The 14,485-nt window shown below is 38.5% G+C and overlaps 1 protein-coding gene across 1 annotated transcript in view; it reads right to left on the minus strand.

Moving 5' to 3' along the window:
- Positions 1-14,485, minus strand: part of lamc3 (laminin, gamma 3) — a 113,094-nt gene that overhangs the window by 82,180 nt on the left and 16,429 nt on the right. Inside the window, exons 3-4 of the mRNA XM_072371917.1 lie at positions 6,781-6,911; positions 1,984-2,150 (exon numbers count right to left, since the gene is read on the minus strand). Of these exons, the coding sequence (XP_072228018.1) occupies positions 1,984-2,150; positions 6,781-6,911 (298 nt within the window). The remainder of the gene's footprint in view (positions 1-1,983; positions 2,151-6,780; positions 6,912-14,485) is intronic.

Genomic DNA, 14,485 nt, shown 5'->3' on the forward strand with positions numbered 1-14,485 from the left:
CGGATATTTTCTCAACAGCCTCAGGATCATCTCAAGTCCAAAATTGAATCATGACTAAACATGCACATCATACCACATGGAGTCATCATCAGGAAACTCATCAGATGCAACCTAACACACAATATGTCTAGCTTGTGCAAAACTGCTGTATGTCTGCACTGTATGCTGCTTTTATGGAACAAGAGAATCACAGCAAAAGACTTTACTTTCGAAGCAACCTTAAAAGAGAACATACGAAAACTCACAACTTTTCAATTCAACCTATATCATTTTAAAATCCATATTATTTATATTTTTGTTAAGGGGGTACTATTAATCATCAGGTTTTTACAGATGTATCACAGTCTAAAACACTTACTCTAAATAATTCAATCCTCTTCAGTCTTTCAAATTGTTCTGGGTGAGTGAGTTAAGATAATGTGAGAAGCAATAAATAGATTAGTCCTTTGGGAAACACCGTCTTTTTTTATAAAGTTGGCCAAAATCGCATATGTTATGATGATTTTGATTATGGATTATAGAGGTCCTGTCTACACAAACATGCATGCTTTGGGTAGCAACAGTGAGGTACAGTAATGGAGTTTATGAAAAGCAAACCTGATGCAACGGTGAACATAAAATGTTAAATGTTCTATTGATCTATACGTTTTAGGTTAACCTCTGATGGCTGGCTTGAGGTCTGCTTGTTGCTGACAAACCTCCACACCAGAGGTTCCTACCTAAAGCTACATGCAGGGGTTTAATGATGGCCAGCAGTGGCTCAAACCAACGAGGGACAGAAGAGTGCAGAAACTAATGTTTCAAAACTTTAGAATACTTCAGTTTGATTCCCACAAGTTCTTTCTATGTATTTTATACATAGTGGGTCTAAATCCTCTATCCCCCAGTGATTTCTGCCTAAGCACATGAAATGTAATTAAACAGATTAAGATATATTTTTCACATAAAATAACTTAATATCTACAGTTTATGAGTTCTACACTTTAATCTTTGGTTCAGAGATTTCATTTAGGTAGTAATAAACATTTTGCCTTGTTCATTCAATTTAATTTCCTTGATATAGATTTTCTGATTGTAGTAACCACGATGCCTTTTGTCCAAATGTTTTGCCCAAACACAGAAGGAAAATTGTGTCTGTTTATATGACTGACATGATAGGCAAAGACAGTCTAAATTTGTTCTTCATCAGATAGAAACTCTGAGGATTCAGATTCACGCTTTCATATTCTGTGCCGCTTATACATAGGTGTTTATGATTAAGAAGATTGAACCTTTTTTGCAGCAGACTATTTAAGACGTCACCTGCTTGAAACAAAGAGTCGGAATAATTAAAACAGGCTTGTTGCTCAGCAGAATTCGGGAAAAACAAAAATACAATTTGCGAGCCACTTTTCTTTTTTCAGGCTTTTATCCCTCAGTCAATTACATTTCCTCCTTGGCAGAACTCCTTAAAAGCACAGGGTGCTGTGAGCCAGACTGTATAATGCTCTAATTTATGAATCCAGAAGCACAGATGGAAGCATGCTTGCAAACATATATGCAGAGGACCTAATTCAAAATACACAAATGTTCTAAATATCTGTTATTACCAATACTTATGAAGATATTCAAAAGCTTTACACTGTAGCAGTTTTTACTGCCTGTAAATCATTTGAAATTGTTTTTGTTTCTGCTCAAAAAGGGATTATTCTACAGTGGTGGCAGACAAACTAATCTGTGAAGCTGAATTCCAAGTAAAATATCATTCGGTTTACTGCATAATGAAAATCAATGAAATTCAGTCTCTATTGGGACATGATGGCCATACTGATTGTCAGACTAATATTTTTTTTCCCCATAGTGATGAAGGTCAGGCACTCTGATGTATTTTATACAACCTCAGACAGCCTGAGCTTGTCACTTGAATTTAACACTGCCCTGTGGATTTTCCAGATGGCTGAACCCAGCGGGTTCATGACAGCACCCCAGAATCAAACTACTCACTCAAACACTCGTTGGCAGAGTCCCCTGTGGCCCTGGCCCAGGGTCTGTCCTGGTAAAAGGGGTGACATCTCTGGCAGTCGGCTCCCACTGTGTGATGTTGGCAGGCACAGACCAGGCCACCCTGTTCCCCTTCAATGCACTCGCTGGCATGACCGTTACACTTACATCTAAGGGAAACATGGATACATTGTTAAGACTGCAACTACTGTCCATCCTGAAGCCTTCCCTCTACACAATTATGTATGCAGTGAATGGAATGGAAGGGGAAAACTGAGAAGGTATTTCCACTGTAAGGAGTTGTCCCTTCCTGTTAATTTCTCACGGACAGAAAGTTAGTCTGAGATTAAGTCAATGTGCAACTGTTAATGCACTCATACAGTACAAGAAAAAGCAACAGGCACCAGCTGTGCTGTAGTTAAAGGTGTCAGAACAGAGCCGAAAAATCTTTTTTTTTCCTTTTAAACAGGATATTTTTGTTGCGTTTGCAAGCACTTATTTAATGGTGATTGTTCTAGATAGACAGGAAAGGGAGAGGGGAAGCAGGGATGAAACGCAGCAAAAGGCTAAAATCAAACTACAGCCTCTGCCGTCGGGACTTAGCCTTGGTTTGTGGTACATGCTCAAACTGGTAAGCTAAAGGGGAGCCTCTAGATGAATGAGGTTTGTTCAGTAGGAAAAAAAAATCTGTAAGTCTGGCGATAGGCAGCATAGCAGTGACTTGCATGCACATTCGGCTTTTTTCCATTACATCATACAGCATTACTTGCTAGTTTCCATCGTAGGTAGCACAAGGTAACTAATACTGACACTTTTTTGCTCCAACCTCACCTGAATTTGTTTGCAGGAATTGCATATTGTGTGCATGCCTAACAAACACGTGACTATGTTTATTACTTGGTAGATTGGATTTATAGATTAACCACTGTTTTGCCTTTTGTCTACAGTTGAGCTCTGTAGCACTCAGACGTTATAATTCCCAAAAGATCATCAAACCCTTCTAAACTAAAAGCCTGTTGCAAATTCCATCAGTGTACAAACCATTCTATTATCCTCTATGCACATCACTTACAAGTCGCTCAGTCAATGTAATGGAAGAACACACACAAAAGAAATTTATGTCAGATCCTAACATGTTGAGGGGTTAAACTGTGCACTGGAAAACAAAGCATAGAAGCACTGTGCTGAGCTGAACTATACTTTGCCATAACATAGTGGAAATATGTCAAACACACTGTAAGTTGCAGTCACACCACAGAACAAAGAAGCTTGCAGCGCTCACTGAGGAAGATAATATTTAGTATCCTCAGCCTGTTCAAATAAAAGATGACAATGTCCTTTGTTGATGTTACTTGATGAATTTTTCTTTTTTATCTCTATTTCTTTCAGTTTTCTTTCAGTTTCAAAATAACAATGGATACATAGCACGAAAAACGAACAAACCCCCATCCCCTCTGGGCAAGTATCACAGCCAGTCATCACACATTCTCACAGGAACAACTCTTAGTGAGGCGTTCACATCCTCTGCTCACTGCATATTCACAGATGTTTGAGTAAATGAGATGTTAATGAACAAAGAGCCATGTGACATTTTAACCTTACAGAAAGTTTTTGCTTCCAGAATTTCTGGAGATTTTTAGTTTACAGTTCCTTCTACCATTTTCTGACTGCAGGTGAATACAACGCCTGCCTAATAGCCCAAAACGAGATCTAAAAGCAGCCCCCCTCCTTTCCCGCCAAAGAGGTGAGAAGAGCGCTTTTTATTCAATTCCTCCCCCTTTTCATTCTCCAAACAATTTTACTCAATGCATTTGCACTTATTTGTCTTCAAGACCTGTTTATGAAAATGCATCAGGGTTGTTTGTGAAGTCCTGAAGCAGACTTTTGCGGTGAAGATATGGGAAAGGTTTTCCTCTAACTTACAGTCTTATATAAGAAACTGTCTTTTGATCATAAGAGTTTCGCATAGCTGTTTAAAGGAGTCAGTCTGCGGATTATTGGAACATGATTTTCATTTAAAAAAAACATATAATGCTTTGAAATTTAAATCGCCTGAATTGCACATGTGATGACTGTGTATAAGCCATCAGCCCTAAAAACATTATGGTATGAGATCTCGTCAAAAGTCCTCTTAAAGCTCAAAACTCCTGGGGTGCCCAAACCTATAAGTGGCACTCCTCTCCTTTATCAATCTCCAAAAACACTCTCAGTTTGCATAAAATGGGCTTAACTCTCCACCGAAGAGCACATTTTGACCAAACGTTTGTGTGCCATGATACACAAATCTCTGATTGTGTCTTCATTGTGTTTAAGAATGTTCAAAACAATACTTGGGTGATAATCCTTTATTTTCTGAGTCAGGTTTCACACAAAACGTTCTGCTTTTTGCTCCCTGCATGTATGTGTTGATAATTTCCACTGAGGACCGGTGGCAGCGATGCTTCCTGTGTGTGTATTATTTCCTGGCAGTGTTGCTGATTTTTGTCAAGTGGCTGCGATAGGGCACAGAACCTTGTCGCTTGGTGGCAAGCTCTATCAAATTTAGTCAGGTGCCTTACAACCACACGTAAGCTTGCCTGAGGCTCAGACTCAGTTATTTCTGTTGTCACTGAGATAACAACACAGTGGCAACGCCAAAGTGCCTCCAATCCACATATTAGACCTTTTTTTTAGACTTGTGGTGGGATAATCCTCAGTGGACATGTTTAAAAGGACGGGATCTGGAATGTAGAAGCAATGTATATGTATTTAAAAATATCTATGGGCAAAATGTTGTAACCACATATGGAATGAGAATGAAGAGATAAGCTGATGCTTTCCACATGTGATTCTTGCCAACTTTTAAGCTCTATTTCTTGAAATAAACTCTTTTTTTGTTTGTTTGTTCAGCTTTCAGGTCCCCGTAGCAGTTGAGGTTGAGGGTGGGGTCGTGGGAAAAGCCCTTTCATTTTCCTGTCTGAGATTGAACTGATGACCTTCCCGACACAAACTTCTTTCTCCAACCTTGAGGTCACTACATCATAGCTGTCTATCTTAAATCACGATTGTATTGATATTCTTCAGAAAATCATGACAAATCTTTCACAGCATCTGACACGCAGACCTGACGTGAAGCAGTGTGGTGTAAAGGCATGTGTACTTGCGCAGAATGCCCTTGTATAAAGCTAACATGTTGCTTTGTGGGTCTGTCCCTCAGGTGTTGTGACATTGGTGGGTAATTTGTCATGGTGCTGTAGTGATCCTAAGTGTTTATGACAGGTGTCAGATCAAGTTTACACTCCCTCTGAAGGCTTCATCTCAACTACTTAATCGTCCACTTCTATCTGCAGCACCAATGTAGAGCATGGTCCATGGTGCCATGTCCTTTCTTATTACTGTGAGTAAAAAACCAAAAGAAGTCAAAGGAGGATGGACGACTGCTGTGGTTTATTTTCATCAGATAGCAACTTGATGGACAGCAAGCAGCTCAGGATAAAGTGTTGACTGCATATCTTGCTTTAACAACATATGCAATCTGTCTGTAAGGCAACCCCATGTCCCCTGAAAATTATGCCCACGATTTGCATTATGTTTTGTAGAAAGGGCAATACAGTCCTTATATTTCACTTGACTGTTTTAAAGTCAGATCTGTATCTCTGATTTGTATGCAAATCGAAAATATTCTATCTTAATTACAGTTTAGAAAAAAGGTGTGATATTGAATGAATACTAGTAAAGTATTCAGTCAGCACTGACTCAAACAGCTTGTACACAGTAACACTGAATTAATATTTCAGAACATCATGATTTTTTTCTAACTTCAGTGCAAGGGCTTTAGAACTTAAACTCTTAACATGGGATGCCATGGGCATCACAAATCTTTGTTCTGTATCCTTACCCTCCCTCCTCAAGCTGCAGTCCTGTTACCTCCATAATGAACCTAGCAAATCTAGAAGTAAAACTTAAATTTGAAAACCTTTGCATGAGATTATTGAATAGGATTCTCTGACATTCAAGTGACTGAATGAATACCCTCTGCCTAACCTTTCCCTTTCAGTCATGCAGTACCAACCACAGCATCTGTAAAAACCCCAACAGTAGCTAAGTCCACCCATTCCTCATCTTTCGTTTATCCAAGGCAACAGGTCTAGGACAGTAACCCAGACATACCTTACCCCAGCGGTATTCTGCTCCTTCTGGGGGATCCCGAGGCATTCCCAAGCCAGATGATATATGTAATCACACCAGCGTTTTATGAGTCTGTCCTGGGGCTTCCTAACTGTTAGATGTGCCAGAGAAGGGAGGCAACCAGGAGGTATCCTTATCAAATGCCACATCCACATCAGGTGAGTCTGGCTGTCCTCTTAAGGAAACTCATCTCTGCTGCTGGTATCCTTGACCTAATTCTTTGGGTCACTAGCCAGATCATTCCAGTTTTGTATATTTCTTTTACCTTTATACTCTGATGTGCCGTTTTTACCTGTATGTGACAATAAAACTTGAAACTTGAAACGGATCTCATGACCATAGGTGAGGGTGGCCTTTATTAAAGCAAAATGCCTTCCTTTAAGGCTAGGGTTCGGTTTGTCCATTCAATTTACTGTAGAAACATGACAATGCAACATGGCAAACTCTTATTGCTTTGTTCTAAGATGACAATAAACATTAATTATTAGGACTAAAATTGAATATTGTGTTGTATTTCTGCCTATAAATCCACTGAAATTAAACACAGTGGAAGTGGAAGCAATGCCATTGAATCATTGCAAGCATTTTAGAAAGTATAATGTTTTGGAGAGCACCATTTTGAGTTTGTCTTACCTGCCACCAACAGAAAAATCAGAAATGGCATAGAAGTATGAGCGCAAAACTTTGGCATCCTTGAAAAATTCATCCCCAAAGGTGTTCAGCCTGTCCAAAGAGATGAGCAGGTCAGTGGCTGTCACCCATTCCTGAGTAAAAAGGCAGAGAAGAAAAAACACAAAAGAGTAAGACAGAAATAAATAAATAAAAGCTAAGAAAAATACTTTTGTGTCACCAACTAAAGATGAATGGGAAAGAACCAGAGGAACAGCTGTATTTTCCTCAAAGCACAAGGAGAAAACAAAATGGTCAAAAATTCAAAATAGGCTTTAGTCAAGAAAGGTAAAAGAGACATGTTTATGTAAAGTTGACTGAAAGCTAGAGATTAAGCTGAAATGGAGAGCTGCTGGATCAGAAACCGGGGTGATGGTGTAGTGGCAGGGGGGAAAGCAGATATAATGAGAAGATAATGAGGATGGCAAAGAAAACTAAGTTGAGTGAGGGGGGGTTGCAAAAATGAAGGGGATTAATGAGGACAAAAGCTGATATATGATGGAAAAGACACAATATTGGAACAGTATGTCAGTATAAAGGATTGCACTTGGCAAAACTCCATCCTCTGACATGATTTATGCTCTTCTGTTTGAGACTAGTGCAAAGGTAAAGACAGGATGAAGCAGCACTAAGACAAGAAAGTGAGTGGGGGAAACAAACATAAGAAAAGCAAATAGAAAGTGCAGCAGTGAGGTGGGAGACAGAGGGGAGGCCAGGTAAATGGAGAGCAAATATCATCCCATGCCCACGAACAGAACCAATTTTAAAACAAATAACTGGAGAGAAACTTTCTGTTTCTCTTGGCTGGTTTGGGACTCCGTGGCAGTCCTGAAAAGGCTTGTGTTACTGTGTGTTTTGATGCAACTCCCCAGAGATGTCTTTGAAGTGTTGCACGGGGAGACGAGACTGGAGCGGATGGGCTTCAGACTAAAAAATGTATGACGAGTTCATTCATTCATGTTTTTTCTCAGGCATTACAGTGCATCTTTGTGGAGCTGACATCTGTTGGATAACATCTACGTAACAGGGCCAAGCTTTGCTTATTCTTAGCAGAAAATGTGCATCCGTTGTAAATCATGATTGATTACGTTGTTAACATTTTCTTAAGTGTGCCATGTTCTCGTCAGCCATGCTGACAACATGGTTCTAAATGCTTTCAGATTTTTTAATGCGCCAAAAAGATTAATGATTCCAGCTGTTGTCTTTTTGTCAGTCTGTGCATTCGGCATGTTGACAGTTTGGACTTTTGGTGTCGTAAGGGTGAAAGCAAATTAATTTCGTGATGTGAATTTACTAACATTGGATTTTCGTGGCATTTCGTCCAGACATTTAGGATAGATTGTCCACAGTAGCCAGTCAAAAGATCCTTCCACAGCAAACATAAGTCTAGACTTTCAGAACTTTGCACTGGATTTGAAAAAGAAAATGACATAATAGTAGAGTTTCAAAAGAAGTTTATAATTTGATGCTGAATTCATTTAGAAGAAACTGAATTAGTGCATCGACGCGAAAAGAAGATTTAAAGCAATCTGTTGGTTTCCTTAGCTTGGAAAACTTTATTTTAATTGGCACTCTTTGAATTTGACTCATTTGAATGAATTTGATTTAATTTGCTTGGAATAGACTGCTTCTTTAAAGTGCTTTGTAATGACATTTGTTGTGATTCAATGCTACATGAATAAAATTGAATTGAATCTATTGCATCATCTCCCATCTTAGGAAATGGGGAGACGTGATTCAGTTTTGCAGACAGTTCTATACACAGGACCTCAGAGGCTGCTGTGGGTCAAAGCCAGTGCCACAACAGACCTCTTGCAGCCAGCCAATCACAGCTTTACAATCAGCTCTAATATGTAAATCTCACTGTCCTCCCTCTCCACTCATGGTGGTAACACATATAGATAAGCCACCCTTAACTCTGCTGATCATAGATCTTAACTGCCATAGTTAATTGAACTGCCTGACAGGTTTTGTGTCCTCTGAGCTTCTAACATGTTCAGTGGCACTTGGTAAATGTCAGTACCAGACTGTTCTTATCTTTGCTGAACTGACTTCCTGAGTACTGTGACGCTCTCAACATAATAGTTCAAACTAATGTCACCCAATCTTATAATATGTTACAGGGTTAATGGTACGTCATATTAAGTTTTAGTGTTCTAGGATAGCTGCAATTTGAAACCAAAACCCACAGGATCAAACATATATGATGGTGATATAATAAACATGCACTGAATAATCAGTTGGAAACAGTTCATTACACAGATAATTTTCCATCTTTACAGAAGCTGACAAACAATGTCGGCCATTTTCTTTCACAAGCTCAGTAACACAAAAGGTTAACAGAGACACCTTTGGACTGCTGCTGTGGATCAATGCTGGTGCTCTCACTGGTGTCAGCTTAACTATTATCTGGGCAGACATCACCACAGCAAATGCTATAAAACAAGAAAACAAGTCATATAACTTAAGTGAAAACCATAAGGCTTAATTTTCCTTGCTCTCAAATTTCAATATATTTAATTGGCAAACACAAGCTGAACCGTCTGTATAATGAACTTAATTAAAGTCTTTTAATTGCAAATGCTAGTTACTTTAGAAAGAAACTGAAATATAGCAAGCTTTTAAACAAACTCACGTACTCAAGTGACAGAAAGATGTGAAGATTACAAAAAAGGAATGAAGACAGGCTGGCAGGTGTTTATCATGCAGATTTGTAATTCAATATGGACAAGTCTATCTAATATGGAACTCAAGTTGTGCATTTTGCTATGACCCTTCCCAGTAATGATGAAGACGTGAATTTGTAACTTAGCAAACTTTTAAACAACTGCACTTACTTAATGACAGCTGTACACTCTGAATTGTGCATTAGTGGGACTAAACTAAATCAAAATCATGTTTTTCAGGTAGAAATGTTGAGATTTACTGAATACATGGGGACATCAGATAAACACACTCTTTCCTATGTCTTTATGCAGAACTCTAAATATAGAATAGGGTAGTGTCGTACTAATAGTTTCTAAACTGTCCACATTAGCTTAATGCATGGTTTACATGAGGGCTTTACACGGGAAGTCAAAGTGTCAAGTAATCTTCAGCCAGTGCAGCACGAGAGCTTTGCAACCAGGCATAAGGAACAAGTGAACTATTTGTTTTTAAGGTGAAAACAGTTACGGTTTCTGTTTTCTAACTTTGTGCCCAAATTTTTAAAAAAGAGGGGGAAAAAATGGATAAGAAGAGCTCAGATTCTAATTAAGGTGTTTTTTCATCGAAGTACCACCACCTGGCAATTATTCTCTGCAAAATTTTCACGGTCATGTCATTCCTAACACTGTTGCCTAGTAACCGCTTTATTTTCTCGTCATTCAGCTTGTGCTTTATAACCGCAAAATCCAAAGATCGTTTAAATATTTGAGATCATTTATGTATAAATGCAGTTGAACTAAGCTTTATTGGTCGATTATGAACAGACACCTGCTCGTAATATGGCACTTTAAAGCATCAGGCTGAGGGTTGCTCCAAAAGCTATTTCCTAGTTAAGAAAAAAAATTGGCTAATAGTATTGGATGAGGTGTGGGGAATTGGCTAATTGACTGAGAATTGGCTTTTTCCTGCTCCAAAGTCTTAGTCTTATTGGTTGTTAAAATGACCTTACCTCTGAGATCTGTTGATCCTGTCTTACTCAATCATTTTGTATATTTTTGTAGAATTATGTATAATAGAAACATGGTTTGTGTCATAGTCCATCAGTTCAAAAGATGTGAATGAAACAATGAGAAGCACGGATAAGTTTCAATTGTTAGATGGCAAGACATGAAACAAAGATGACACTTCTGGGCTTTCTGAGACTCTCTTCTCAGGTACCTACTGTGATCTCGCTCAGCTTAAAATAGCCTGAGCAGCACTGAGGGATAAACTTTGAAGGTAAGTTTTTTTTTTGTTTTCAAAGAGCTGCTTCTTAGAGGCTTTGTTCCATGAGCGTTAATGAACACAGGAAATTATGTTTTGAAATCAGACCACGTGCATTGTTGTTGCCCCGCAGATCCAAGAGACTTACCTTTGGGGCCTCCACAGGCCATAAACTTATTTTAAAACATCTGGTGTGAATTTGGTACACATCTGCTCCTGATTAGACATTATAACCACTGGAATTCAGTGCCATCTGTGGTGAGCCTTATCAGAAGCTGAAGTCAGCAGTGAGCAGTTCGCCTCGTGTTTAGTTGATCTATCCTCTCAATACTGGATACCTTTATCTTTTTTTTTCTTTCTTCCAGCCTTATCTCTACTTAACTCACTGTGACTGCAGCTGAAGTGCTTTCTCATCTTCAAACCATTCTTAGCTTTTGCAGCCTATTGAGCTTTATAGAGCAGCTAGTTAATTGTAACTGTAACAACAATGTTTCAGAATTGAGTGCAGTCAGCTGGCATTGTATCGTTCCATACAAGTCATAACTCATTGACTTTGCCCCTGTTTGACACGGCTCTTCTGGCTAATTAGATTTGGACAACATCTATGATCCCAAAGCACTGGGCAAACGGATACTCATTCTTCATTTTGTGTTTCACTACCTGATTTTGGCCTGATTTTTTTTGCCCTTGTTTATGAGAGGCTCTGTGAAGCACAGTGCATCAGATATTATCCTTTCTTATACATTATTCATTTGAATGCACATACTATTTCACCATACTTGCAGTACTTGTCCAGCACTGGATTACAGCAGTTAAAAAAAAGTTACATGAAGGCTTCACAAACGGAAAAAAAGTTAGAGATTGAAGTAAAAAATCTAATGTGGTTGAAAGCAAATGGGTGGCAGTCAGCATCAACTTTATGGTGCAACATCTAATTAGTAAAATACTCTAATGTCAAATTCAAACCTACAGATGTGTTGTCACATTTCTGAAGCTGTCATGTTGTTTTCTTTTGAAAGCACAGAGTAAACCTGAGATTTTCTCTGTGTTTTTTGGTTGTAAGTAACAAAACCACTCGCTCATGGCGGGGAGAGGTAGTGGCCTTAGAGCACCCTTCCTAAAAGCATCACTGTTTGATGTCAGAGTAACAGATGGCTGCTGACTAACTAGATGGCTTATTTAAGGTAATTCAAGTTTGGGGAAGTGAAAGTTGACATCTCCTCTCACCTTAGACATTGTTTCAGTATCTTTTCAGCTGTTGAATAGTAGTTGTTTCAAATGCATACACAAGTTTTCAACACAGAGCCTATGCATAGCTGAGAAACGTCGGGTCTATATCTGAGCAACAGCACACGTACAACGCTGAAATTGCATCTCATTCGTTCTCATTTTACATAATCAATATTGCTAAAAATTCAATAATTATTTTAAAATGGACAAGAAAGGGGCCTGCACCTGCCAGCTTGTCACACTATCAAATAAATCAGTAACATTAAACTGATCCTTAATGCTAAAACACACGAGATGTATTGACCATTGTGGATACTAGTATTTCACTGCTTTTGGTTCTGACCTTATACATAATTAAATGTTTTAAAAATATTCTTCTTTCTAAGGCATGATAAAAGCAAATGCTATGCTTCATTTATCATTGAGTGTGGGGTGATTATCATACAGAGGAGTTATTAGTTATGCTTGGTATAACAGTACTAATTGTATAATAGTTCCAAATATCACTTACCGCAATGAAAGGAAGCAGTTTCTTAGGGTTAATTAGTAGTCAGGCCATTACTTATTATTTGTGCAAACTACAGCAAAAGCTTAATTAACTTTGATTCTTACTCCCTTGGAATTTGGGCTCACAATTCTACAATGATGCTGACGTAGGAATAGAAGTCGAGAGTGGCAATGAGCTAGTCTTTTGCTTAAGGCAATAACTGTCTAATGATCAAGTGAGCAGGTTCAAACAAATAGAAATTAATCAGACCACATTCCGTAAAGGCTTCAGCAATACTGCAATTGCACACCACCGCAGTGGACCCCCCTCTTATATAAAATCTCTCATCTCGTCTCTTTTGTCTCATTCTCCTCCTTTTTGCGGAGATGTACGTCTTCTTCCCTTCACCCCTCTTCTCTTCCTGTTTCGGTGTGTTTCCTTCATCTTCGAGGGCTCCAGGCAGTGACAGGAAAGAGAGCACTGTCCCTCATTTCCAAAGTTAATAACTTTTTAATTTAATTGCTTAAGTTCACTGTGCCCTCAATATGTATTTTTCCCCCCCTTTTCCTCTCATTGTCATTCAGTGCTGGAGCTCCAATTTTCCACACAGCTTTCTAGAGTGAAAGACAGAGTTGGAGTGGAGGATGGACTAGTGGCTGGAGCAACAGACAAACTGTTTTAATGGATGATTGAACAAATCACATTTAAATTCACACAGCAGCTTTCATCTTTTGCCTGATTATTGAGAAAAAACAAGAGCTTTACCAACGAGACAACAGAGCGCCCTTTGAAGTAAACCTTTACTTTAGAGAAAACATCTAAATGCCACGTTACAAGCTGAGCGTTGTTTATTTCAAATAAAAACCTCATTTGGAAATAAAACACATTAGATTGCCAGAATAGCAAATAACGTACTAACTCATTCACCTGCACATTTTAGTATTTTTGTGCTTTAACCTCTTAAAATGGCAACAAGATATGTTTTAAAAGCAACAGAGGAGTCTATGTTGAAACTACATGCTTCCCAGGCACGAGTAGCAAATCTGCAGTGGGATTAAAATGCTAATAAAACGGGCAGAATGCAATTCCGTCTTTAAGCCTTATGAAATATGTATAGCACTGCGTGAGCCATATGCAGAGGAAATGGCACACTGACATGACACAAAGAGGAACAAGGATCTTTTCAAGTTCTGTTGACAATCTGAAAATAAAGAGTGTGTATAACCCCTGGACAAAACTGCCCAGCTTTTGGGGTTTTTTGCAATAAAAGAAATTTGATGTTCTTTAAGTCTTGTTCAGCTGTAAAATGGAGCACTGCTGTTATGCTAACAGGCAACAGCTGACATGCAGTAAATGTCATTTAATAGTTTGTTTAATAATAAGACTAGCTGATTATCTACCCATTGTCATTATATCTAAATCATTAGCTGAACAGTAACAAATGATAGGGTGTATAATGTTGATTGCAGTCTAAAGAAGCAAGTTAAAGATGATTGTTGATGTGAAACAAAGTTCAGGTGGGCAGTTTATAGCTTTTGCAGTTTGCAGCTTGAATATTTCAGTCCCCATCCTGTGGTGTTCACTGGATACGAAGCTGAGGTACAAAACATGTTTGTCAAAAAGGATTTGAACCCATTGTCCATTGTTGAGATGGAAACAAATCAGAGCAGCCACCTGCTGAAACAACTGCTTCACTTTTATCCAGCAATTTAAACTGAAAAAGCAGTTCCACTAAAAACTGATTTGCAGATGTCTAATATAAGGAATTAATGGATAACAGGTAGCTCATACCACGCTAAATGGTCCACACTTGTTATCTAAGTTCCACAAATCACTGATGGTACTGTCTTTTGCATTCTCTCTAATGGCTTTATTTATGCCACTAATAATATTTAGGATTGTTTTAAAACTATGATAATCTAAGGGGAAAAAAAGTCTATTCAAAGTCAGCTAAGGAGTAAGAAAATATCTGCTTTTGTACTTAAATACTTCAAGTACAATCAACTGGAGCAATCACAGACTTATGCTGTTCAAATGAAAATC

The sequence above is a fragment of the Leuresthes tenuis genome, unplaced genomic scaffold, assembly GCF_036924035.1.
Source record: "Leuresthes tenuis unplaced genomic scaffold, fLeuTen1.0.hap1 SCAF_19, whole genome shotgun sequence".
In the NCBI taxonomy this organism is placed as follows: Eukaryota; Metazoa; Chordata; class Actinopteri; order Atheriniformes; family Atherinopsidae; genus Leuresthes; species Leuresthes tenuis.